Source organism: Chelonoidis abingdonii, chromosome 16 (genome assembly GCF_003597395.2).
Source record: "Chelonoidis abingdonii isolate Lonesome George chromosome 16, CheloAbing_2.0, whole genome shotgun sequence".
NCBI lineage: Eukaryota > Metazoa > Chordata > Testudines > Testudinidae > Chelonoidis > Chelonoidis abingdonii.
The window spans coordinates 11,592,755-11,616,781 of NC_133784.1; the positions used below are offsets into that span (position 1 = coordinate 11,592,755).

The following is a 24,027-nucleotide window of genomic DNA, read 5'->3' on the forward strand; positions in this document are numbered from 1 at the left end:
AAGTCTGGACAGCTTTAGAGAGATTCACTTTAGGATTAACTTTTATCCTTTCTGGACAAATACACAGGGAACAAAGACTGGAGGGGCAAACACACATGATATACAAATAAAAGTTCAATGGAGATCATTCTTGGTTTGATGTCAGGTCTCTTTTGCTGGACAATGACTAATCTGGTTTACCAAGCAGAACTGAGAGGCTATTGACTTGCATGCTCTGTTCCACCATACAATATATGAAGTGCAGAATCTGAAATACCAGTGAACTCCCTGCTAAAACCCAGAATAATTGCTACACTCTGTAACTGAGGCTCTGGGAGCAACAATTATTTTCCTGGCAGTGTGCATGTCTTGCCTTCTTCTCCTTTCAGCATGGAAAAAGATGTCTGGAAGTGGGAAGCTTCCACCTGGCCCTGTTGCTTTTCCCATCACAGGAAATGCACTGCAGCTGAATACGAAGAATTTGCCCCCATCAGTGATTAACTCTTATCCTCTCTGGACAAATACACAGGGAACAAGGACTGGAGGGGCAAACACACATGATATACAAATAAAGGTTCAAGGGAGGTCATTCCTAGTTTGGTATCAGGTCTCTTTTGCTGGACAATGACTAATCTAGTTTACCAAACAGAACTTAGAGGCTATTGGCTTGCATGCTCTGTTCCACCACACAACATATAAAGTGTGGAATCTGAAATACCAGTGAACTCCCTGCTAAAACCCAGAATAATTGCTACACTCTGTAATGGAGCCTCTGGGAGCAACAACTATTTTCCTGGCAGTGTGCATCTCTTGCCTTCTTTTCCTTTCAGCATGGATAAAGATGTCTGGAAGTGGGAAGCTGCCACCTGGCCCTGTTGCTTTTCCCATCATAGGAAATGCACTGCAGCTGAATATGAAGAACTTGTCCCAATCAATGTCTGAGGTAAAAATATTTGTTTCTCATCTATTGTTTGGTTGTAGGTGGAGGTTAAGCAGAGCCTAGTTCAAGCAGAACTCCGTGAAATGTCTGGCATTTACACCATGCCAATCCCATGTCACTCAACTCTTCATATTTCAATCTTAATTTTTCCCCCACAAAAATAATCAATCTTGAATGCTAGATATAAATTGTTCATGTTAACCTATGCCTTTTAATATAGGTGTCTAAATCACAGGTAATTCAGAATATACCTGCCCAGCTTCACGGCAAGATGTACAGACAATCACACTGTGGGGGGAGTGGTCTAGTGGGTTCTGTCGAGAAAGGGCAGTCAGACCTGGTTTTTATTCCTACCTCTGCAACAGACTCTGGTTCTGTCTACACTTGGAGCTTGGAGTCTGAATCCCAGTTCACATGGACAGACTTAAGCCATTAAGCTAGTGTGCTAAAAACAGTAATAGCTGCGGAAGCATGGGCTAACCACTGTAAGCATAAACCTACTTGTACTCCTTGGGTATGTATTCGGGGCAGCTAGCCATGCCACTCTTTGTGCTATTTGGGCTATGCTACGGTTCTTAGTGGGCTAGCTCAATGAGAGCTGTCATGAATAGGTCTGCTCAAGTTGGGAATCAAATCCGTAGCCCCAAGTGCAGATGTAGCCCATGGGTGCATCCAAGTAAGTCACCTAAGCGCTTTCTGCTTCAACTTCCCCATGTGTAAAATTGCTGTAATGATATTTGCCTACTTCACAAGGGGATGGTAAGGTGTCAGCTGCAGGTCAGCTTTGAAAAAATGGCTCTGTTCTGCTCCATGCTATTGTTTCACTATATTTATCATATCTCAAATAGCATCATCACAGATGCGAATGGCAATTCACAGCCTGGGATCTGACAGCCAAGTTGGTTTCTTTGCTTCTGGCTCACCATCGCAAATAATAAAAGTTAAACAGGAGAAACTCTGCCCTCAGTTACATCTGTTCACCTTCATTCTCATCAAATCCTACCATAAAGAGTTACAGATATGTAACCCCATTGTGGTTGATTTGCACAGGTGTAATGGATTGGAAATTAGGGAGTAAGTCTGTTGGTAATGTAAAAGGGGAAACAGACTCTCACTCCACTCTCTCTCTGGCTCTGCAGGGCTGACAGGAATAAGGAAAAACTGTCTTGTCATTATAAAGTCAGCAGATGTTACTATGAATAAATGGAGGCAGGAGTTCTGTGGTGTTAGACGTATCATTTGTACACAGTCATTTTCCAGAATAGAACTGAATCATCATTACTTAAATAATGCAAATTGCTAGAGCTCACAAATGAAAGGACCTGCATTAATTCCAACTGCTAACAGGATGAAAAAATTAAATGACACAGATAGAATGATCCTTCTTTCACACTCACTCTTTCCCTTTAGGAAAAACACAGTGTTAACAGAACATCAAGATTAGAAACTGAAGCATGTCAGGCAGTTCCCAAGTCTGACTAGTATTATCTTAGCCACATACAAGCTCTTTCATTAATTTGTAATTTGATCTGCTCACATTCTTATTCTTAATTAAGTGGATTTATGTTAAAACGTGCTGGTTTTGTGTGTTAACTTTGACAGCTCAGGGAAAAGTACGGCCCAATTTTCACAATATATTTGGGCTCAGAGCGGGTTGTGGTGCTGTATGGACAGGAGGTTGTGAAGGAAGCACTGATTGATCAAGGGGACGAGTTCAGTGACAGAGGACGTATGCCAGTATTTGAAAGGATGACCGACAAAAAAGGTAAATTTCCAGTAACATCAGCATATAGAGGTGATATTCTCTGTATGCAGGGAACACAACTGAGATGACAAAAGGGGAAGTAGCTGGAGTTTCATTTAGAACAGTAGCAAAGATTGGTTCCATTCCCTGTTACTTCACTAGCTCCCTGACATGAATGATCGTAACATCTCACTACAGGTGAGTGAGAGGCAATGACTAGGCCATCGCACAGTAGAAGGGCCAGAATACAGCCAGGAGACCAGAGCTGGAGAGGCCAATCCCCTTCTTCCCCTGCTCAGTGGTGTAACAAGGCCCCAGAGGGCCCTGGTCCAAGAATAGATTAGGAAGCCCCTTTTTCCAGTCACAGGCCATAGCCCACAACTTTCCTCCCTTCCTGGCAACATCCCAGCCTACAACTCACCTCATCACCCCCAAAATCCCCTATTTCCCCCCACACCTCTCACAACTCACCCACTTGCCCTCAATCCCTCATCCTGAAGCTCACTGTTGCTCCCCACTCACCCTATAACACCTCAACAACTGGCCCTCCAGCCCTTCACCTACTTCACCTTCACCTCATCAAATTTCTTTTGGCCCAATCCTCTAATTTGTCTAGGTCCCTCTGCATCCAATCCCTACTTTCCAGTGTATCTACCACTCCTCCCAGTTTAATGTTATCTGCAAACTTGCTTGCAGTCCATGCCATCCTCCAGATTATACAGTTGGGAACCCTGATGTGCACAGCTGCAACACTCACACGATAGGAACTCTTTTATGTTTACAAATATCATTTATTAATACATTTAGCCCTGTCACAAACACCCCAGCTCAGTAAGGTAGATATAGATACTACAGAATGTACATCTGCACATCCATATACTCACACCATCCCTTGTAGAATAACCTGAAATGTTAGGTATCATCTTCCTCCTCACCATCACCTCCCTCATCATCACCGGTGACCATCATTCTGGCACCTCCCAAGGGCTACATCTCTCTCTATCTCCTACTGCCCCTCAGCTGGGATGCCACTTTTATAATATGTTACGCTGATGCCGCTATGTTTGATGCATATTCATTAGGGCATTTCTTCCCTTTTCCTTATTTGTATTTCCTCACCTTACTAATGTTGGGGTGACTTTTTCGTATAGCTTGGTACATCAATGATCTCAACTTATTATCATATATGTTCATTCGTTACCATGGCCTCTTGTGGTTAGGTATCACATTTGTTGTTTTTGTCCTAACTGGTTATTTTGGTTCTTTCCAAGTTCCAAGTTGTGGTGTACCTCTTAAGTTTAAAAGACTCTGGGCTTAAGAAAGCCCCTTTGCCAACCTGCTTTAATGCATCCTCTTTATTAAAGGTCAAAGCCATACATGGACCTTATGCTTTGGCTCATCACCATCTATCTAGGTGAAAGATCCCAAACATATGTATGATAACTTTGCCTTAGCTCAACATACAGGATGTGGCCTGCAGGTCCCTTGGGTTACAGCCAAAATATACTCTAATATAAACCTATTATAATAAAACAAATAATCAAACCCATAAGAAAATGAGAAATGTATAAGAAAAGATATATAGGCAAGCAAGCAGGCTAGCCTTAGATGTATCTCGTGTACCTGTTATGTATGTCAGTTCATTGCCAGGACACTTCTATGGTTGAATTATTTACCTGAGGTCAGAACTTCCCTTTAAACTCCATTTTCAACTCCCCAAATACTTCGGGTTTTCTGTTGGGCCGTTTATCTGTGCAAAGTTCATAGGCCTCAAACCTTATGTTAACTTGCTGAAGCTAATGTCGTACAGGATATAGGCCTATAGGTTTTTGCATTACTTGCATTCTCAGGAATGTCGGGTTCCATTCCAGTCTCTAAGGGGCGTGTTCTCTAGTAGTTACAGACCCTCCTGCTTGTTCTTCCCAAGCTTGACCACTTTTGCCCTGTCCCCTCCAGTCTATATCCCTGTTCCCAGTCCTTTCTCATCCCATCCCTGGCTCCTCTTCCCAGTCCCATTCTCCTTGCCTTCCTTACTCAGATTTCTCAGCCCAGTCCCAGTCTCCTTGCCCAGATAATCCTATTTCTCCCCTCTGGGCTCCCTGTCCAAGGTCCAGTCTCCTCCCTGCCCTGATTCTAACTCTGCCTCTTTCTCCCTACCCCCAGAGTCCATCTCCTTGCCCAGTCAGTCCCGATTTCCCCCTCTGGCTTCTCATCATTCCCATCCATCCATGTTCTTTCAACATAGTTTTTGGTGTGCAATTCTCTCCATTTTTAAAATAGCAAACTGAAAAACCAGAATTTCCTTCATGTGGCGTGTCGCCCTTAATATCAACTTAGCCGTAGAGGAAGTTTCTGAGGTGGAGGACCCGGTAATCAGTATACTGTCGGCGGAGGCGCCAACTAGGGTGGCCCTCCCCTTCATTCGTTCGATCCAGGCTAGAGCAGATACCATCTGGCAATCCCCGGCATCCATACCGCCCACAGCCAGAGGGGTCGAACGGAAATACATGGTGCCCTCCAAAGGGTATGAGTACCTTTATGTACACCCCCATCCCTGTTCATTGGTTGTACAGTCTGTCAATGAACAGGAGCGCCATGACCAGCAAGCCCCTGTACCTAAATCAAGGGAGACCAGGCGAATGGATCTATTAGGAAGAAAAATCTATTCCACGGGAGGCCTCCAACTCAGGGTGGCGAACCAACAAGCCCTCCTGAGTAGGTACAGCTATAATACCTGGGAGGCGGTAGGGAATTTTACAGAGTTAGTCCCGCAGGACTCCCACCAGCAATTCACAGCACTCCTGGAGGAAGGGAATAAGTTGCGCAGACCTCCCTCCAGGTCTCGCTGGATGCCGCCGATTCGGCAGCTAGAACGGTCACCTCTGGAATCGTCATGCGACGTATATCATGGCTGCAAGTGTCAGGCCTGCCACCTGAACTTCAGCAGACTATACAAGACTTGCCTTTTGATGGCCAGGGCCTGTTCTCGCAGAAGACGGACCCTAGGCTACAGAGTCTAAAAGACAATCACGTAATTATGTGTTCGCTGGGAATGCATACGCCACAGATTCAAAGACGGTCTTTCCAGCCCCAACCTCAGCACCCCTACCCCCTGCCTCGGCCAAGACAAGACTTCACCAGAAGGCGAGGTCGTACCAATCACAGACATCAGTCTGGACCTCAAGGGGGTAACAATTCCGGTCCCACCAAGCCACCAGCGGGACCGAAACCAAACTTTTGAGGGTGCTCCTGAGAGCAGTGTACCAATGGCTTCCCAGGATCCTTTTCAGTTCTACAACCGCCTTGCCCCATTTCTCCCTGCGTGGTCCCAATTAACCTCGGACCGCTGGGTCCTACGCACAGTGGAGTTTGGATACCGTCTTCAGTTTATTTCAACCCCCCTCCTCGTCCCTTTTCAGGGACCCCTCTCACGAGCAACTCCTTTTGCAGGAGGTTTGGAGGCTCCTTGCAATGGGAGCTATAGAGGAGGTACCGGAGGAATTAAGAGGCAAGGGGTTCTATTCCAGATATTTCCTAATCCCCAAGGCAAAAGGGGGCCTCCGGCCTATCCTGGACCTGCGAGGACTGAACAAATTCATGAAAAAGTTCAAGTTCCGCATGGTATCCCTGGGCACCATCATCTCTTCCCTGGATCCCAGAGATTGGTACGCCACTCTCGACATGAAGGATGCATATTTCCACATCACTATTTACCCCCCGCACAGACGGTATCTACACTTTGTGGTGAATCATCAACATTATCAGTTTACGGTCCTTCCCTTTGGCCTCTCCTCGGCCCCTCGGGTATTCACGAAGTGTATGGCGGTAGTCACCACCTCCCTCCGCCGTTGTCGAATACATGTCTTTCCATACCTCGACGAATGGCTTATTCGAGGGACCTCCAAGGCACAGGTCACCGCTCATGTGAGCGTCATCAAAGACCTATTCACCCGTCTAGGCCTGATAATCAATTTGGAAAAATCCACTTTGGTGCCTACGCAGAGAATAGAATTCATAGGGGCCACGCTGGACTCCAATCTTGCAACGGCCAGCTTGCTTCCACCTCGGTTTCAGGCTATAGTCTCCCTTGTACAAAGACTACAAAGCTTCCCAACAACCTCTGCCTGCACTTGCCTTGGCCTCTTCGGTCACATGGCTACGTGCACTTTCGTCACAAAGCACGCCAGACTGTACATGCGTCTTCTTCAAACTTGGCTCACCTCAATCTATCATGCGCGCAGGGACGCCATAGATATGATACTCACAGTTCCATCGAGCATTCTGGGCTCCCTCGACTGGTGGCTGACGCCATCCCTGGTGTGTACGGGTTGACCGTTCCATCCACCGCAGCCCTTCGCGTCCCCAACAACGGACGCCTCATCTCTCGGCTGGGGTGCTCACCTAGGGCACCTTCGCACTCCAGGCCTTTGATCCTCTCGGAAATTGGCGCTTCACATCAATGTCCGCGAACTGAGAGCAGTCCGACTGGTGTGCCAAACCTTCCAGCGTCATCTACAGAGCCGTTGTGTTGCAGTGTTCACAGACAACACAATGGCCATGTATTACATAAACAAGCAGGGAGGGATGCGATCTTCCCCCCTTTGTCAAGAGGCGATGCAACTGTGGGACTTCTGCATAGCCCACTCGATAGACCTGGTAGCCTCCTTTTTCCCGGGAGTCGGGAACTCTCTCGCGGATCATCTGAGCAGGTCCTTCCTGTCCCATGAGTGGTCCATCTGTCCGGACATTCTCCATTCTGTATTCCGGAAGTGGGGCTTTCCCCAGATAGACCTCTTTGCCTCCCGAGAGAACAGGAAATGCCAGGTGTTCTTCTCCCCTGCAGGGTCGCTCCCCAGGCTCCCTCTCCGACGCGTTCCTAATTCCCTGGAAAGGTCACCTGTTTTATACCTTCTCACCTTTTCCCTTCATCCACAGAGTTCTACTCAAACTCCGCAGGGACAGAGCCCAGCTAATACTAATCTCTCCGGCATGGCCGAGACAGCACTGGTACACCCTGCTGCTCGACCTTTCTCGGGCAGACTCGATACCTCTGCCACTCTGCCCGGACCTCATAACGCAGGACTTCGGCAGGCTTCATCACCTGGACCTGCAGTCCCTCCATCTGACAGCTTGGCTGCTGTCTGGCTGAACCAATCTCAATTGCGTTGTTCCACCTCTGTGCAACAGGTGCTACTGGGAAGCAGAAAGCCTTCCACATGGGCAATATATCTTGCCAAGTGGAAGCGCTTCTCCCACTGGTGCGCCCAGCATGACTTTATTCCCGAAGGTATATCGGTCCCCATTATCTTGGACTACTTATGGTCCCTCAAGGAGCAGGGCCTGGCGATCTCTTCTATAAGGGTCCATCTTGCAGCTATCTCCACCTTCCATCCTGGGGAAACTGGCAGTTCGATCTTCTCTCACCCCATAGTTTCCAGATTCCTCAAGGGCTTGGAGCGGCTCTACCCTCAGATCAAGCGCCCAGCCCCTACCTGGGATCTCAACCTCGTATTAGCTAGGCTCATGGGCCCCCCCTTTGAGCCTTTAGCCACATGCTCACTGCTATACCTGTCCTGGAAGACAGCCTTCCTCGTCGCTATCACCTCGGCGAGATGAGTATCGGAACTTCGCGCTTTGATGGTGGATCCTCCATATACGGTATTCCACAAGGACAAGGTACAGTTGCAACTGCACCCGGCATTCCTCCCTAAGGTGGTCTCTGCCTTCCACATTAATCAAGACATCTTTCTACCAGTCTTTTTCCCGAAGCCTCACTCATCGTGCCGGGAACAACAGCAGCATACCCTGGATGTCTGCCGGGCTCTCGCCTTTTACATCCAGAGGACCAAACCTTTCAGACATTCGCCTCAGCTATTTGTAGCGGTCGCAGAGCGCATGAAGGGCATGCCAATCTCTTCCCAAAGGATCTCATCTTGGGTGACATCCTGTATCCGGACATGCTACGACTTGGCCCACATTCCGACTGGCCATCTCACCGCCCACTGTACTTGGGCTCAAGCCTCATCTGCCGCTTTCCTGGCCCATGTTCCCATCCAGGAAATATGTCACGCGGCTACCTGGTCTTCCATCCACACCTTTGCATCACACTATGCATTGGTCCAGCAGTCCAGAGACGATGCCGCCTTTGGCTCAGTGGTCTTACATTCCACAACGTCTCACTCCGACCCCACCTCCTAGGTAAGGCTTGTGAATCACCTAACTAGAATGGATATGAGCAAGCACTCGAAGAAGAAAAGACAGTTACTCACCTTTGTAACTGTTGTTCTTTGAGATGTGTTGCTCATATCCATTCCACACCCGCCCTCCTTCCCCGCGGTTGGGGTAGCTGGCAAGAAGGAACTGAGGAGCGGAGGGGCTGGCAGGGGTATATATCCAGCACCATAGCGGCGCCACTCCAGGGGATGTCCTGCCGGCCCACCGAGTGTTGCTAGGGTAAAAATCTCCGACGAACGTGCACGCGGCGTGCGCACACCTAACTGGAATGGATATGAGCAACACATCTCGAAGAACAACAGTTACAAAGGTGAGTAACCGTCTTTTTTTTAGCCCAAACGATTACAATTTGGCAAACTAATGTGTTTCCCAGTTTACTTCTAATTTGTAGTTTGTGCCAGTACATATACTTTGCTCTAATTACTGTGACTGGAAGAATTCTCATTACTGTGATGGGCCAAGCTCTGTTAGAGAACAAACTACAGATATTGGACATGTTAATTGTGGCAGGGTGCTGGCTAAGAAACTCTGAGCCAGGCCTCTGTCATATCCACTCCAATCAAGAAAGGGGAATTGGAATGGGCAGAGTAAGCCCAGGCCTGGCTGGCCTCATTAGCTAGGGGCTGCATAAAGACTGCCAGGAAGGAAGCCAAAAGGAGAAGGAAAGGGTAGGTGCCAGAGAATAGAGGGAGCCTGGGAGAACTCATCGCTGCTGGCTGCAAGACTGAAGCTGTTTGTAGCTACAAGGTGGTGGGAAAGTAAACTGTAAATAAAGAGCACCCATGATTACACCAACGCAGAGGTCTCTGGCTGGTTTGTGGGCACAGCAGAAGCTAGAGGCGCCCAGCTGCACCTCATTACAGTAATGAATTATTTTTCTTCCTCATAATTGCTCTGAAACTGCAATGAGTTTCATGTGTAGGACATGGTGGTAAATAAACATATCAAACAGATAAAGTACGGAGTGTTGACCGTGTAACAGTCTCCCAAGCAGAACACAGTTACAAATAAAATTTGAGAACAGGATTATACGACAGGGTTGACTGATATAGCAGGGGATTGGACTCAGTCCCTCCCAATCTTATGTTCCTATGAAACTTTGAATAAACAACATTTGGGTGGGTTTGAAAGTCTGGCCCCTCCCTCCTTTCTTTCCCATTCTCTTCCCTTTTTCAGGTATTGCTATGGGCAGTGGGGAGCCGTGGAAGCAGCTACGCAGATTTACCCTCACCACCTTGAGGGATTTGGGGATGGGGAAGAAGAGTATTGAAGAGCGAATCCTGGAGGAAGCCCATTTCCTGATGGAAAGGCTCAAAAATACTCACGGTGAGGATCAACTTTATGTCTGTTGGAAATTAGAACTGAAGAGTCAGTTAAAGTCTTTCTGTTTGTCATGATATTAAATATTAAGCAGTGGCTCAGACACTGATATTGGTGCAAATATCTTCTAACTAAAGCCTTTAGCTGCACATATAACTAACTGTGCTAATATAATATAAAAGTATGTGGGCAAAGGTTTAAAGATGACCTTTTCTGGCTGTTGTTCCCTACCCACTGATATATGGCCAGTGAGCAAATGGAAAAGGTTTGTCTAGAGCTGGCAGAAGCTAAGACGGTGAACCAGGTAAGAGTGGATCCATTTATCTTCGATCTGCTGCGTTAATGAGACGCCCAAGCCTAGAGTTGCTTATTCTCATTTTCAACTCTGCTACACATCTGATACAAATTTGGCACCTACATTCTAAAATGATGGGCTCCCACAGGAATAATTGGAAACCACCGTGTAAATGGACAATGCTTTATAAGTGACCCACTAATTATTACTATTTATATTGCAGTAGTGAGTACAGATCCCAAGATTGGGGCTTTATTATGTGTATACTATTGTAACAGATAGGAAGGACTGTTCTGTCCTGCAAGCAGCATACATCTGAAATAGACATGAAAAATAAAAAGTGGAGGAAGGAAGTGTGATGGATCTGCTAAGCAGGGGACTATATGGATGCCTCCCTGGCAGACATGCAGGAAACATCTTGCCTGGTGTATTTTGATGGCATCATGACTGGGAGGTCATTTGAGAAGCACCAGCAGAACTTGGGAGCTATGCTGGAGAGGCTACTCCAAGCCCACTTAAAGGTGAATTCAGCAAAATGCAATTTTTGTGTATGACAAAGTAAATTACCTGGAGCATATGATCTCAAGGGATGTTGATGGTGAAGCCGTCCAATCCTGGTCAGTGCCAAGTCCTGTCACTGAGGAGCAGCGTTTCACTGGTCTGGTTTCATACTACTGGAGAGTCATTATTTGTTTTGCCACAATTGCACAGCCACTGTTCAAGCTGGCAGAGACGAAGTGAATGTTTGAGTGGACTAGCCCTGCCAAGAAGCCTTTCTGGAACTAAAGTGGAGGCTCATGTCTGTAACAATATGGGCCTACTGAGATCCCCAGCTACCATCCATTCTAGATACAGATGCCAGTGAAGCTGGTATTGGTGCTGTCTTGACTCAGCCGTAGGGAGACAAGGAAAGAATAGTTGCATATGTCAGCAGGATGCTGAACAAAGCAGGGCAGACCTACTCCATGGCTAATGCAGAGTTACTGGCAGTGGTGACCTTCACAAAATATGTTTGCCACTTCCTGCTGTGGAAAGGATTCCTGTGAAGAACAGATCATGGTTCCCTCAGGGGGCTTCATAATTTCCATGATGCCCAAGGACAACTGTGCTGGTGGCTGGGACAGCTGGCTCAGTTCCAGTACCGGACAAGACACTATCCAGGGTAACAGTACATGAATGCTGATGCTCTGTCCAGGAGACTGAGCCTGGAGGGCAGCTGAGAGGCAGGTGCCACCCTGAGATAAGAACAAAAGCCAAAAGCAGGCTCACACTCAACAAACCAACCAACCAACCAAAGGGGGCCACCTGCAAGAGGAGGGTGCTGCCCCGAAAAAAGATCGTGACCGCAGGCATATTGGCCAGAGAAAAGGGGGCACTCATGAGAGGCAAGTGCTGACCCCATTACAGGGACATTTGGGGATGGAGAAGCTTAGCCAAAGGGTTTGAAGTTGATGCTATTGGCCTGGATGATGCAGGTCACTTAGGGACCACAGACATCTTATTATACCTACGGGGCCATAAGACAGATCATCCTACACCTAGGGTATCCCTGGTTACCACCCAGATAAGCCACCCTCTGCAAATGGTAGCTATGGTTATTCTGGGAGAGTCAGTCAGTACACTCTTGTGAGAGCAGGCTACTTCTCTGAGTGGGTAGAGGCTCATCAACTGCCTGATCGAGAAGCACAAATGGTTGCTAACCTCACTCCTTGCATACCTACCAATGGTGAAAATTTTGAATTATGCTTATTCTAAGGGGTATGTGACCTCCTTGAGATAAATAAGACCTGTACTACACCTTACTATCCATGGTCAGACAGGCTGTTGGTGTCAGGAATCAGGGGCTGCAGCAGAGTCAGTCTCTGGGAAATCTAACAAGGGCAGCTGGCCTGTGATAGGCTGCCTGATTAACTACACCACCTGACTGGTGGGAGGAGACAGCAGACCAGCTCTTAAGCCCAGCTGCAGCAACAGTTTGGCGGCTGCTCAAAGCATTGCCCATGGTTGTGATAGCTCCTGCTCCTGCCTTGCCTCATTCCAAGTAACCTGGTTCTGACCTTTGGCTCCAATTCTTGACTTTTGACTTTGGCTCTGGCACCTGGCCTCTGGGTCTGACCCTGGTCTTCTACTCTCCTAATCCTGGCTACAAACTCCTGCTCTGAGCAGTAGGCATAACCAGCCACACCCAGGTTTCTGCCAGGTGGAGCGTCTGAACTGTACATTTGCAGCTATGTTGTAGATGCCAGTCAACAGAAGTGGGACAGTTTTCTTCCCTGGGTCATGTTGGCCTGCAGGACTAATGTGCAGTCGTCCCTGGGGTACACACCATATAATGTGATGTTTGGGCATGTGACCGCCCTCTAGCAGAATTGCTGGATGGGGTAGCCAAGACAGATGAGTATACTAATCCCACAGAGTACCTTTAACGCTTGCCCAAGCAGTTAAGCCTCACCAGGGCCACCTAGAGACAGAAGGAGCCCTGAGATTTCAGGGGAACTGCCCAGATTACCAGGAGGGTGAACTGGTTTGGGTCCACAGAAGGGAAAGGAGTTTGAGTGCTAAGTTGCAGCAAAAGTACAGGGGTTCATACACGGTGGTCAGCCAGGCGTCAGAGGTGTTTTGCGAACAATCCACTGTCCTCAATGGAAACGGTTTTGTCCTCCATTACAACAGGCTAAAACCTACTTGGGTCCTTATCCAGCTGAAGATATGATCAACTTGCCACAGCAGGGCCAAAACAATAATTGAGAGAGCCGCAGTCAGCTAAGAGGTTGACTCCCAGAGCACTGGAGAGGACCAGACCAGGGTGAACATTAGCATGTGTCTCATTGAGTAGTGGCAAACCATCATATGGCATAGCGAGGTGTGGCCTTATCAGAAGGAACCGAAATGGATGACAAAGAGAACCACCAACAGTGGGAGGTGAACCTATAACAGAGATGGTAGAACCAGTACCGGGGAAGGAATTCTGTAGTCTGGGCTGAGGCGAGCCAATGAGTGAGCAAAACACAAAGGACCCAGCGATACAGGAGGACCTGAGGTCACAGGAAGAGAACAGAGCCCTCTGCTGGCACCAAGACTGCCACATGGACCAGCACTATGTGTGAGGATGCATCCTTCCTCAGAGAGGAGGGCAGTATGAAGGGTCTGCTAAGCAGGGAACTACAAGTTCCATTGACCACCTCCCAACAGCACTTGACACTTCCCTTTCCCCTGGTCAGGTAGGGGGAAAGATCCTCAACCAGGATGTGGCCAGGATATGTTGGAAAGCAGCAGCTACATGGCAAGAAAGGAGTGTGGAGAGGTTGTATGCAGAGAGGAACCCCCAGGAACTGTGGACAGAGTTCCATGTGGAACAAGCTGCCAGACATTACAGTTGGGGGCAGGTCACTGGTAGGGTTGCCAGGCGTCCAGTTTTCAACTGGAATGCCCAGCCGAAAAGGGACCCTGGCAGCTGGTGCTGACTGGGCCATTAAAAGTAGGAGATGGCACTAGGGGTGAGGGCAGTGCACAGAGCCTCCCTGGCCACCCATGCACCTAGGGGCCACAAGGACCTGGTGGCCGCTTCCTGGGAGCCATAGTAAGTGCTGCCGGGACCCCGCACCCCGAACCCCTTCCCACATCCCTGCTCCAGCCTTGATCCCCCTCCTGCAGCCCAAACCTCTCATCCCTGGCCCCACCCCAGAGCCCGCACCCCCAACCAGAGCCCTCATGCCCCTCCCACACCCCAACCCCCTGCCCCAGCCCAGTGAAAATGAGTGAAAGTGGGGAAGAGTAAGTGACGGGGGTATGTGGGGGAGTTGGAGCCAGCAGGGGTGGGGCCTCGGGGCAGGGGTATTCGTTTTTTTGTATGATTAGAAAGTTGGCTACCCTAGTCGATGAGGGAGCAACAGCAGCTGGGCAGGGAGCCAATGCAGAGGGGCCCAAAGAGAGACACTAATGGAGCTTGGCCTGGAAACCTGAAAGCTCCTATTTGCTTGCACAGAGACTGCGCTAGAAAGGGTGCGCCAGGCACGAGCCCTGAAGGACCCTGACTCTCACCTGTACTGCCACAGGGCCAAACAGCAAGCACTAGGCCTCACTGGGATCTGTAACTGTTTAAGCCTCTGTACCTAGTGTATCTCCACCCTTTGCTGACAGCCCTGATCCAATTCCCTTTCCCTGAGCTGGGTGTCTGAGTGACTATTGAGCCCCACTAGGGCTAGCGCCTACAAGACCTAAAGTGCTTGCCTCCGAATCATAGTATGCCTGGGGCACTATTGGTACCTTGGGGCTTTGGTGTACTCCAGCTCCAAGGAGCCCAAATAATTACAGGATTGTTTTCCTTATTTAAGAAATAGAAAGCTGAGACAGAGAGATGAAGTAACTTGCTCGAGGTCACATCTGGGACGTCTGTAGCAGAGCTGGGAATGGTTCCCAGATTTCCTGAGACCCAGGCCTTAGCAGCAAACCATCCTGCCTCTTGCAATATTTAATGCAATAAGGGCTAAACTGCAGTTGGCTCTTCCCATCTGGTGAATTGTAAGTGGAAGTGGAAGTAACCCCACCATTGGTATTACATTAGTGCTGCTGCTGCTACTTGTGCACCCTGAGCCAAGGGGCAGCTATTGCTGTTGGGAATGAGTCAAAGAGAACCGACGGGTGAGGGACACGAGCAGGGGTCTGGTGCATGAAGAAAATGCTGCTTCTGGATGTTCCCCATGAGCACTGTGCTCTCAGGTCAGAGGAGTGAACTCTTGCCGATAATTCCCAGGAATGTTGTGCTGCTCCCTCTGACGCTGCAGCCCCAGGTTAGCTCTCAGTTACCAGCCCCATGTGTTCCTTGTGCTTATGGGGAAGGGAGAACCTGAAACAGAAGCTAAGATGTCACTGGTGAGCCAGTAGGAAAGTCAGCCTCTCTCGCTGCGTTAGCAGAGCTGTGGGACCTGCTTAGCGCATTCTGAAGGCAGAAAGCAGACCCATCCCCCCTGCTGTTGTGCTGGGAGCCTTCATTCCTTCCCTAGCACAACAACTGTGTATTTGCATTGTATGGCCCGGGCTGGCAGTGCCAAGGGGAGTTTGCTGCACTCTGGGAGTTAGTGATGATGCTACAACAACACAAGCAGTGGGTCAGGCAGAGCCCTCTGAGCAGGATCCTGTTGTGAAAGGCTTGGGATCTTTCCTGTGAAATGGGATCCAAGTCAGACAGGCAGGTGTCACTCAGAGAGGCACTGATGGCCCCTGGTCAGACCAGAGTGTACCAGGCAGAGAGCAGCAGAGCAGACAGAGTTAAACTGATTGCCAAGAAAAAAAAAGTGACAAGTGTTTAATTCAGTGTGTGAGAGGTAAGAGGGAGGGATTGGGGCAGCCCTAACCCACCATCCCCAGGGAATATTGCTGTCAGCCCTACCTTGAGTCTTTCTCTGTGGTTGGAGATCCACAACATCTCCATGCTGCCAGTGACTCTGATGCGGAGGGTAAAGACACTGAATTAAAACTGATTCTTTTTAGTTTTGTTTTGCTCCAGGGCGGCCCTTTGATCCCACCCTCTTCCTTAACCATGCCACCTCCAATGTCATCTGCTCGATCGTCTTTGGGGACCGGTTTGACTATGAAGATAAGAAGTTTGTGACTTTAATAAATCTCATAGATGAAATTAACAAGCTCCAGTGCTCTCCCTGGACAGTGGTATGATCAGGGGTTTATTCTATTCTTCTCCTTTCTATTGGGGGAGGGAACAGAAATTTCTTTCTTTAACTATTAATTTTCCATAAACAAGTGTTATTTCAGATTCCCATAATGGTCTCCTTCTCGCTAGGCTGCAGCTACTACCAAACCCAGCCTCAAACTTATTTCTAAGTATTGTTTAAATTCCCGCACAAAACATGTCATTAGCTTAGAGTTAAATTTGATTAAAGATATTCACTATTAACATTATCGGTAAAAATCAAGGAAGTTAAAATGTTAATGTCCACACCAATCACATGTCACATGCCTTATCACATAAGCAACATGATGGTGAATGTGATCACATTTCTCACCTCCAAAATAAACTCTTTTTCAATCCAGCTCACAGCCTCTTACCTCCATGCCCCCTTCCTGAAAACCTCACTAAATGTACCAAATGAAGGACCAAACTGTCTGCTGGCATAACTCATTCAAAATCAATGGAGTTACACTGGCAAAGAATGTGAGTCTTTTAAACTCAACCTCAGCAAGACTAAAGTAAATTTCCCTTTGAAAATCTATAATGTGCTACCACTTGCTACGAAAATCTGTGTTCAGAGTTAAGATGGTGCACTTCAGTGTGATTTTTCAAAAACAAGATGTGTCTGTTGAAGATGGTTTTATTTTGAAAATAATGGAGAGCCTTTTAGCTAATGTAACTGAATGTCCCCGAAGTTTTTGTGTGGGATATATATACGCATTGGGTAATGTGAGTTGGTAAAGTTTTCAAAAGTTCTTCAGAATCCATTTAGAAAATAAGGTGTCACAGAAGAGTCTGTGCTGCTGTAGTTAAGTCATTTGAGTAAATACTATGAAGGAAGCTTCTCTGCCCAGGAAAACCAAGATGTGTTTTTCTTTCAATCTTTACAGCTGTACAATTTTTTCCCGACTCTCATGCATTACATCCCTGGGCCTCACCAGAGAACCTTTAAACATTTTGAGGAGTTGAGAAAGTTTGTTCTGGAGAGAGTGGAGATGCACAGAGAGTCCCTGGAGCCCAGCTGCCCTCGAGACTTCATCGATGCTTTCCTCATCAAATTAAAACAAGTAGGTGATAGCCGCAGCCCTTCCCCTTTACTGGGGAGTGGGTTACACATATCAGTGCTATTTATTTGTTAAGGAACAACAGAGTACGTGGCTTTTCAGAAGCCCCTAAAGGGAGACAAGGAAATTGTAATATAAAGGGGGAAGCCCTATTCACCTCACTCATGTAAAAGCACATTAGTGAACAGAAATGGCCCACAGCACTGCAATAATACTGCTGTAATCTCCAGTACTATGGCCCATTTCTGTAGGATTTGTATAACGATGCCAGGTGGGTCACATTTTGGGTAGAAAATGAGACTTCTTTGGCTTGTGACAATAGATCCAATGCTTTTATAATCAATTCTCAACCATCTGTACCAAACCTTTTCGCAGGAGCAACATAACAGCCAGTCGGAATTTACCACTGACAGCTTGTTAAGAAGAACATTAGGCTTATTCTTTGCTGGAACAGGAACAACCAGTGACACCCTGAAACAGGGACTCAAGCTTCTTATGAAATACCCAGAAATCGAAGGTAACAGTGACACACACACACACACACACACACACACACACACACACACACACACACACACACACACACACACACCACACACACACAGACAACACACACACACACAGTGACACACACACACACACAACACACTCTCTGTTAAGTCTGAGGAAGATGTGAGGAGTACCTGGCTCTATAGATGAGTAAATGTAGGCAGAGCCTCCTCGTTAAATCACCAGATCACATCTGGCCTGGGTTGGCAGTGACCTGCTGCATGACTGCCATTGGTGAATGTTGTTTCTTTGTTTATGTGAAAGTGAGTTGAAGATTGTTGGGGGACTTTCTTACTCCAGTTCCCTGCAGGCAGAAGTTCTCATCCAAAAAAGCACCAGTACAGTGGCATTACTTGTCCCCCATATTGGCCATCTGAGGAGAGGATCCAAAGGCTGAATGGGGCTGTTGTGATTTAATTCCTCTCTCAAATCCAGATCAGTGTTCAGGGTCTCTGATAAGAGAAGTACATGTGTATGTCTACACAACAATTAAACATCTATGGCTGGCCCAGGTCAGCTGGGTCTGGCTCACAGGGCTTGGGCTATAGGGCCGTTTAAACTGCTGTGTAGATGTTTTGGCTTGGGCTGGAGCCCGGGCTCTGGGATCCTCCCTCTTCCTGGGTCCCTGAGCCTTGGCTCCAGCCTGAGCCCTAACCTCTAAACAGCCCCGTAGCCTGAGTCCTGCGAGCCTGAGTTCAGCTGACATGGCCAGCCGTAGGTGTTTAATTGCAGTGTTTGTAAAAAAGAAGCCTGCCCTGCACTGACCAGGGTGTGTCTGTTCTGTTGTGGGTAACAGATTTCATTATTTCCTGTGAAAACAATCATTCAGAGTTGTTACCCATTTTAACCCACCAGATTTTATCATTCTAAGCATTGCTTTAGAATAGATTAGTCTGCTGTACAATACTCTGATGTGGACTTATTTTTCAATATCCACATTAAATAAAAGAACACAGTCACTGAATACCTCTGTTGAATAATCTTACATAAACTAAAGAATTCCATCATGTTAAGATGGAAGCGGGGGGGGGGGGGGGGGGGGCCCTGTGTGGGGCACTGCCACAGGCCTCCGCGGGAGGGAGTGGGTTGGCTCCAGGCCTCCATGGGGGATTGGGAGAGGGGGGCTGGCCACTTCCTGCAGGAAGTGGAGTGACCTGGCCCCAGCCTGCTCTGCTCCCCTGGTTCCCAGGCTTGGAGGGAGGGGGGAACTTCCCCCCAGAACTCGCCGGTGGCACAGCTGGGAGCCAGAGGAGCAGAGCAGGTTGGGGCCGGGTCACTCCATTCACCGGTGAGTGCAGACCCCGACCATTTTTGCAGTCCTCAGGGAGTGTGGGCGGGGCTGGGGCAAGAAGAGGTGGGGCAGAGCAGAGGCAGGGGCCCTGGGGAAGAGCCAGAGCAGGGGCTGGAGCAGCACGCAGCTGCGCAGGGCACCAGGAAATTTGGTGCCCCAAATTTTCTGGTGCCCTACACACCTGCATACTTTGTATATGGTTAAGAATGGCTCTGCACATTAGCAAATGACCTTTCCGGGGGAGATGCTTTGGGATTCTCTTGCTTAGTAGATATTTAGATGCACTGGTGATAATTTTACATTGTCCTTTAGTTAGTAACAGAACCAAGTATAAACAATATCACTGCCCTGTAATTACATTGTTGGCCCTTTGTCATAGATACCTAGTACAGTAGTTTCTGTAACAGAAAATTTGACCTGTTTTGTTATATTCCCAATGTCCATCTCCTGAGACTTGTGTTTTGGGGGCAGAGCAACAGACTGTTGGGCAAATCTATGGGAATCCTGTTCTTTAGTCTTGGTGTTAAATCTCTTTAATTTGATGACAGAGAAGGTTCATGTAGAGATTGACCGTGTGATCGGCCGAAGCCGAAGCCCCTGCATGGCGGATCGAAGCCAGATGCCCTACACAGATGCTGTTGTACATGAGATCCAGAGATTCATCTCTCTTGCCCCTCTTGGTGTCCCACGTGCTGTGATTAGAGACACTCGTTTCAGACAATACATTATCCCCAAGGTCAGTTCTTGGTGAAAGAGCCAGTTCTGCGTTCGCGATAGAAATAGTTTGGCCAGTTTTTATGTGGTGAGAGTTTTAAATAATTGCCAGGAATGTACCAATTATATTGAAACTTTCTAAGCCTCTGTTTGCAGCTGAACAGACTTTCATAGTCTGCAGGTTAAGGTTTCCATCCAGAAGAAGGTTTGAGAGCCTAGTTGCGTAGCAGTAAGATATGGAATAGCGAGTAACTTTAGCAGTGATGTGCAGCTAAGATTTTGGTATCACATCAATGCGTGCAATCATTCTCCTCTTTTTTGGGGCCATAGGGGGGTGTTTCTAGGGAAACTTTTTGATATTGTTCGGTCAAATCAAAACAAAATAGCGCATGCAAATGAATAATGAATGAATACGTTTAAAAAGGATCAGAGCTCCCCGCATTTTTGCCCATTTCTGGAATTGAATGCAAACCAGTACGGATAAATACACACCACAAAACAAACCACGTTTCAAGGCTCAGGTTTCTGTAAAATTGAGTCGGGTTCTTACAGTTAGTCGGATGATGCCAGTTACTGAGCTCAGTTCAGCCAGCAAGCCAAAAAAAATCAGAAAAAATATTCGTTTTGCTTCTGAAAATCTTTGCAATTTGTCAGCAAGTTGGAAAAATCTGGTCTACTTCAGAAATCTTAGTGTGGGTTTTATCCTCCTTCTTTAATGCTTTAGTCCAGTGGATAAGGCACTTTCCTGGGATGTGGGAGACCTAGATTTGTACCTTCACTCTGGAGCCAGAACTTGAACTCAGATTTCCCCAGTGAGTAGCCTAAGCACCAGGCTATAGACTGTGCTGGGGTAAGTCCTCAATCTCTCCTGCAGAAGCTATTCTGTTTTGTATCAATACTTAAATATTCAGTGAAGCAGAGACTCAAGTGCAGTTCTTCCCCCTCCCAGCTGATTGCCCTAATTACCAGCATTTAGCTTATTCTGTTCTCAAGTCCTCCTGGTCAAGCTGTTCCACTTGGTATTTTCATTAGGCCAAAAACCTGGGATTTAAGAAATGTGGATTAAATTCTTCCCTCTGCTTGATTCAGAGGAGGGATTTGAATCCACATCTCCTGCCTCCCAGGTGAGTGCCTTTCTCATTCTCGCTGGCTCAGTGGATATTTAAATATTAATAAAAAGTGGAACAGTTTCATAAGGACAGATTGAAAGGAGCCTATCCTGGAATATCTGAGAGCTTGGAGGTTAGAATCCTCATTTTGGATGGGGGCAAGATCTGAGTTCAAATTGTTGCTCCAAATTGGGGATTCAAACTTGCATCTCTCACATCCCAAGAACCTTAGCCTCTGGCCTAAAAGTTATAGGAAGACACACATCCCTCCTCATATGTGTTTTCTGAACTTTTTCCCAGACAAAACTGATTGGGTCAAATTTGCAAATAGTTTCGGATCAGCTGAAACTGCATTTCTGGTGGATAAACTGTATTTGTCTGATAAAATTTACCCATTTCTAATCTCCACCAAACTCTGAACCTGTTGAGCTGTTAAAATGCACCAGAACTCACCATACTCAGGGTGGGGTTGCTGACTGTGAGTTTCACTGTAAAATTGCATGGGGCTCTTAGTTTAATTATGAATTAGAGGGAAACTGTTGGTGTGATGCATACAGTATCTTGACCAGGAAACCTCAAATGCTTCAGAACATCAGCTGAGAGGTGCAAGTGAAACTTCTGGATCTTAGCCAAACTCTCCCCAAACTATGCTGAATTCAGGATAATGATCAGATAGGAACAACCTCTCTGAAGAGGATTTCCCTGTGGATGGGACTTCAGTGGGATTAGCTCTTCTCATGGAATTTTAATATTTCTACTTCTGGTTGAAAGCATCAAGTTCAGGAACTGCAAGGAAATGAAGAAAAATCAAGATGGGACCCACTGTCCAGCTCTGAATTTTGAAGGTTTCTCTGCTTTGGATAGTATCCACTTTAACTCTGTTTATATGTTTACTAATTTAGGGCACCACTATATTCCCTGTGCTGCAGTCAGTCCTATATGACAGCAAGGAATTTCCAAACCCAGAGCAATTTAACCCAGGGCATTTCTTGGATGAAAATGGTGCCTTCAAGAAGAGTGACTTCTTCATGCCTTTTTCTATAGGTAAAGTTATCCATGTTTATTTCAGATCGCGGACTGTCTTCTAGCTTTGCCTCAATGAGTCTACTGGCTCACACTGTCTGCAGAAGGTTTTCAGGTGGTCCATGAAGCAGAGTCTCTCACGCTAGTAAAATATCTATCCGTCGTAAAACCGTGTTACTTCCCACTAGCTGTCTGAAGTGACTTTTCAGATGCACTCGACATACTCCTCTCTTTGCTCTGCTTGGCAACTTCATGCTTTTCTGGTGTCTCTCTGGTGTAAATGAATCCATGATCAATTATTCCTTCATCCACCTATTCACGATCCTGCCTGCACCTCCTTACTTGTTACCCAATAACCACCACATTACTCTCCCTTTAACACTTATTAGCTAACTTGGGAAGTGCATAAGCTATTGCTCAAATCCCACATCTTCCCAACCCTCTCCCCAAACTGGATTTTAAAAGACCGCTTTATATATGGAACTCAAACCTTAAAACAATCTTTGAATGGCTTCTTAAGCCCCAAATGCTTTCCTACCATCCTGAACTCTGAGTGACTTCCATTATCCTCCATCCATAGAAACAGCATGTAAAGTGCAGCAAAGAAAGATCTCCAATATCTCTTCAATATTCCTTTTTCATTGCAGGGAAACGGAGTTGCTTGGGAGAGGCTCTGGCTCGGATGGAGCTATTTTTGCTACTGACAACGATTTTGCAGAACTTTACCTTGAAGTCTCCCATTGACCCCAAAGATATTGATATAACTCCGACGAGTTTCACCTCAAATATCCCAGTGTCCTACCAGCTCATTGTTATTCCTCGGTAAATACCTTGAAAAGTCACCTCCACTTCCTGAGGTGATTAATTTGATTGTCTGTGATCTGGAACTCCTTAATACAGTGAAAAAAATTAACTAATTGCCATGAAATGCACAGACAAATTAGTCAACTTTTTAAGGAAATAGGAATTGTGATACCATAAAATAACTGTATCAGTGATGCTAATGGCATGTACAATAATCCGGCAGTGTTCTCAAATGGGCTCAGGTGTGAATTTATTCTCAACATATGCTGGGTATGTTTTCAGTTCATTTGTGGTGTAGTTAACAAATGTGAAAGCTTCTTTGACAGCTGTAAAGGCTGCTCTGTTCACAAGGAGCTAGTAACAATGTCCAGCATTTTAGGTCTGTTCAGCCAATGATAGTGAATTATGACGATGACGTTCTGCTTCGATGGGGAGAGTTTCTGTGGTAGGGGGACTGAACTGACATTCCCACTCCCCACTTTATCCAGTCAGGTTCAGATAAATTTAGTAGGATTAATCTTTTACTCTTCATACAGATTCTTTCTGTAATTTTTGTAACTCATCTCTGGCATCTTAAATCTATAAAATAAGATGCCAGGAATGTCTGTCTGTCCGTCACTCAGTGGGAAGGGAGGGAAGTGACAACAAGCATGGTTGAGCACCTTTTGTTCGAAATATCACCCGGTGGAATAATCATTAGGTTTTGTGCTTTGTTACCATCCAGTTTTTAAGTTCTCAGCCATTTTGAATTGATGAATTACTCTCACAGGTACAGTAAGGCATGTATTTAGGCCCTGCCCAGAATCCTAGACCATTGTAATATCCTGGGAAACTCAACCAGTTGCCAGCTTTTTTCTACAGCTAACTTGCATGCAACAAATTCATTGGTTGTATGAGGAAGACTGCATAGAGGGTGTATTACTTGGACCAGCTGCCACACCCGAAGGTCCAGATGCCCCCTGTGCAAATCCACACAGCTCTCCCAACACAACACAACCATACACAAGTCAACACAGCAACACAAGCAGCATGCACAATAACCGCAAACATCACATCCAAGCCCAGAATGTCTGTAGAGTCAGTGTGAAGTGAAGGAAACAGCTACAAGCATGGCTGAGAGTTCTTGATGATTAAAGTATCTCTACTTTCAGTCATCATTTGGATGTGCAGCCTGATACAGTGCAGTTTTTAAGTTCTCAGACTTTTTTGGCATTTTTGCACACATGACATTAGGAATTATACCTGTGCGACAGCACAGACTTTCAGCTACTTGTA

At 46.8% G+C, this 24,027-nt stretch overlaps 1 protein-coding gene across 1 annotated transcript; it reads left to right on the forward strand.

The window, feature by feature from the left end:
* Positions 1-655: 655 nt before the first annotated feature.
* Positions 656-22,917, forward strand: LOC116823586 (cytochrome P450 2H2-like). Its single transcript, XM_032778197.2, has 9 exons — positions 656-922; positions 2,522-2,684; positions 10,074-10,223; positions 16,019-16,179; positions 17,089-17,265; positions 17,638-17,779; positions 19,651-19,838; positions 21,828-21,969; positions 22,596-22,917. The coding sequence occupies exons 1-9, from the start codon at positions 743-745 to the stop codon at positions 22,772-22,774; spliced, it is 1,482 nt and encodes a 493-aa protein (XP_032634088.1). The 5' UTR covers positions 656-742; the 3' UTR covers positions 22,775-22,917.
* The last annotated feature ends 1,110 nt before the right edge of the window (positions 22,918-24,027 follow it).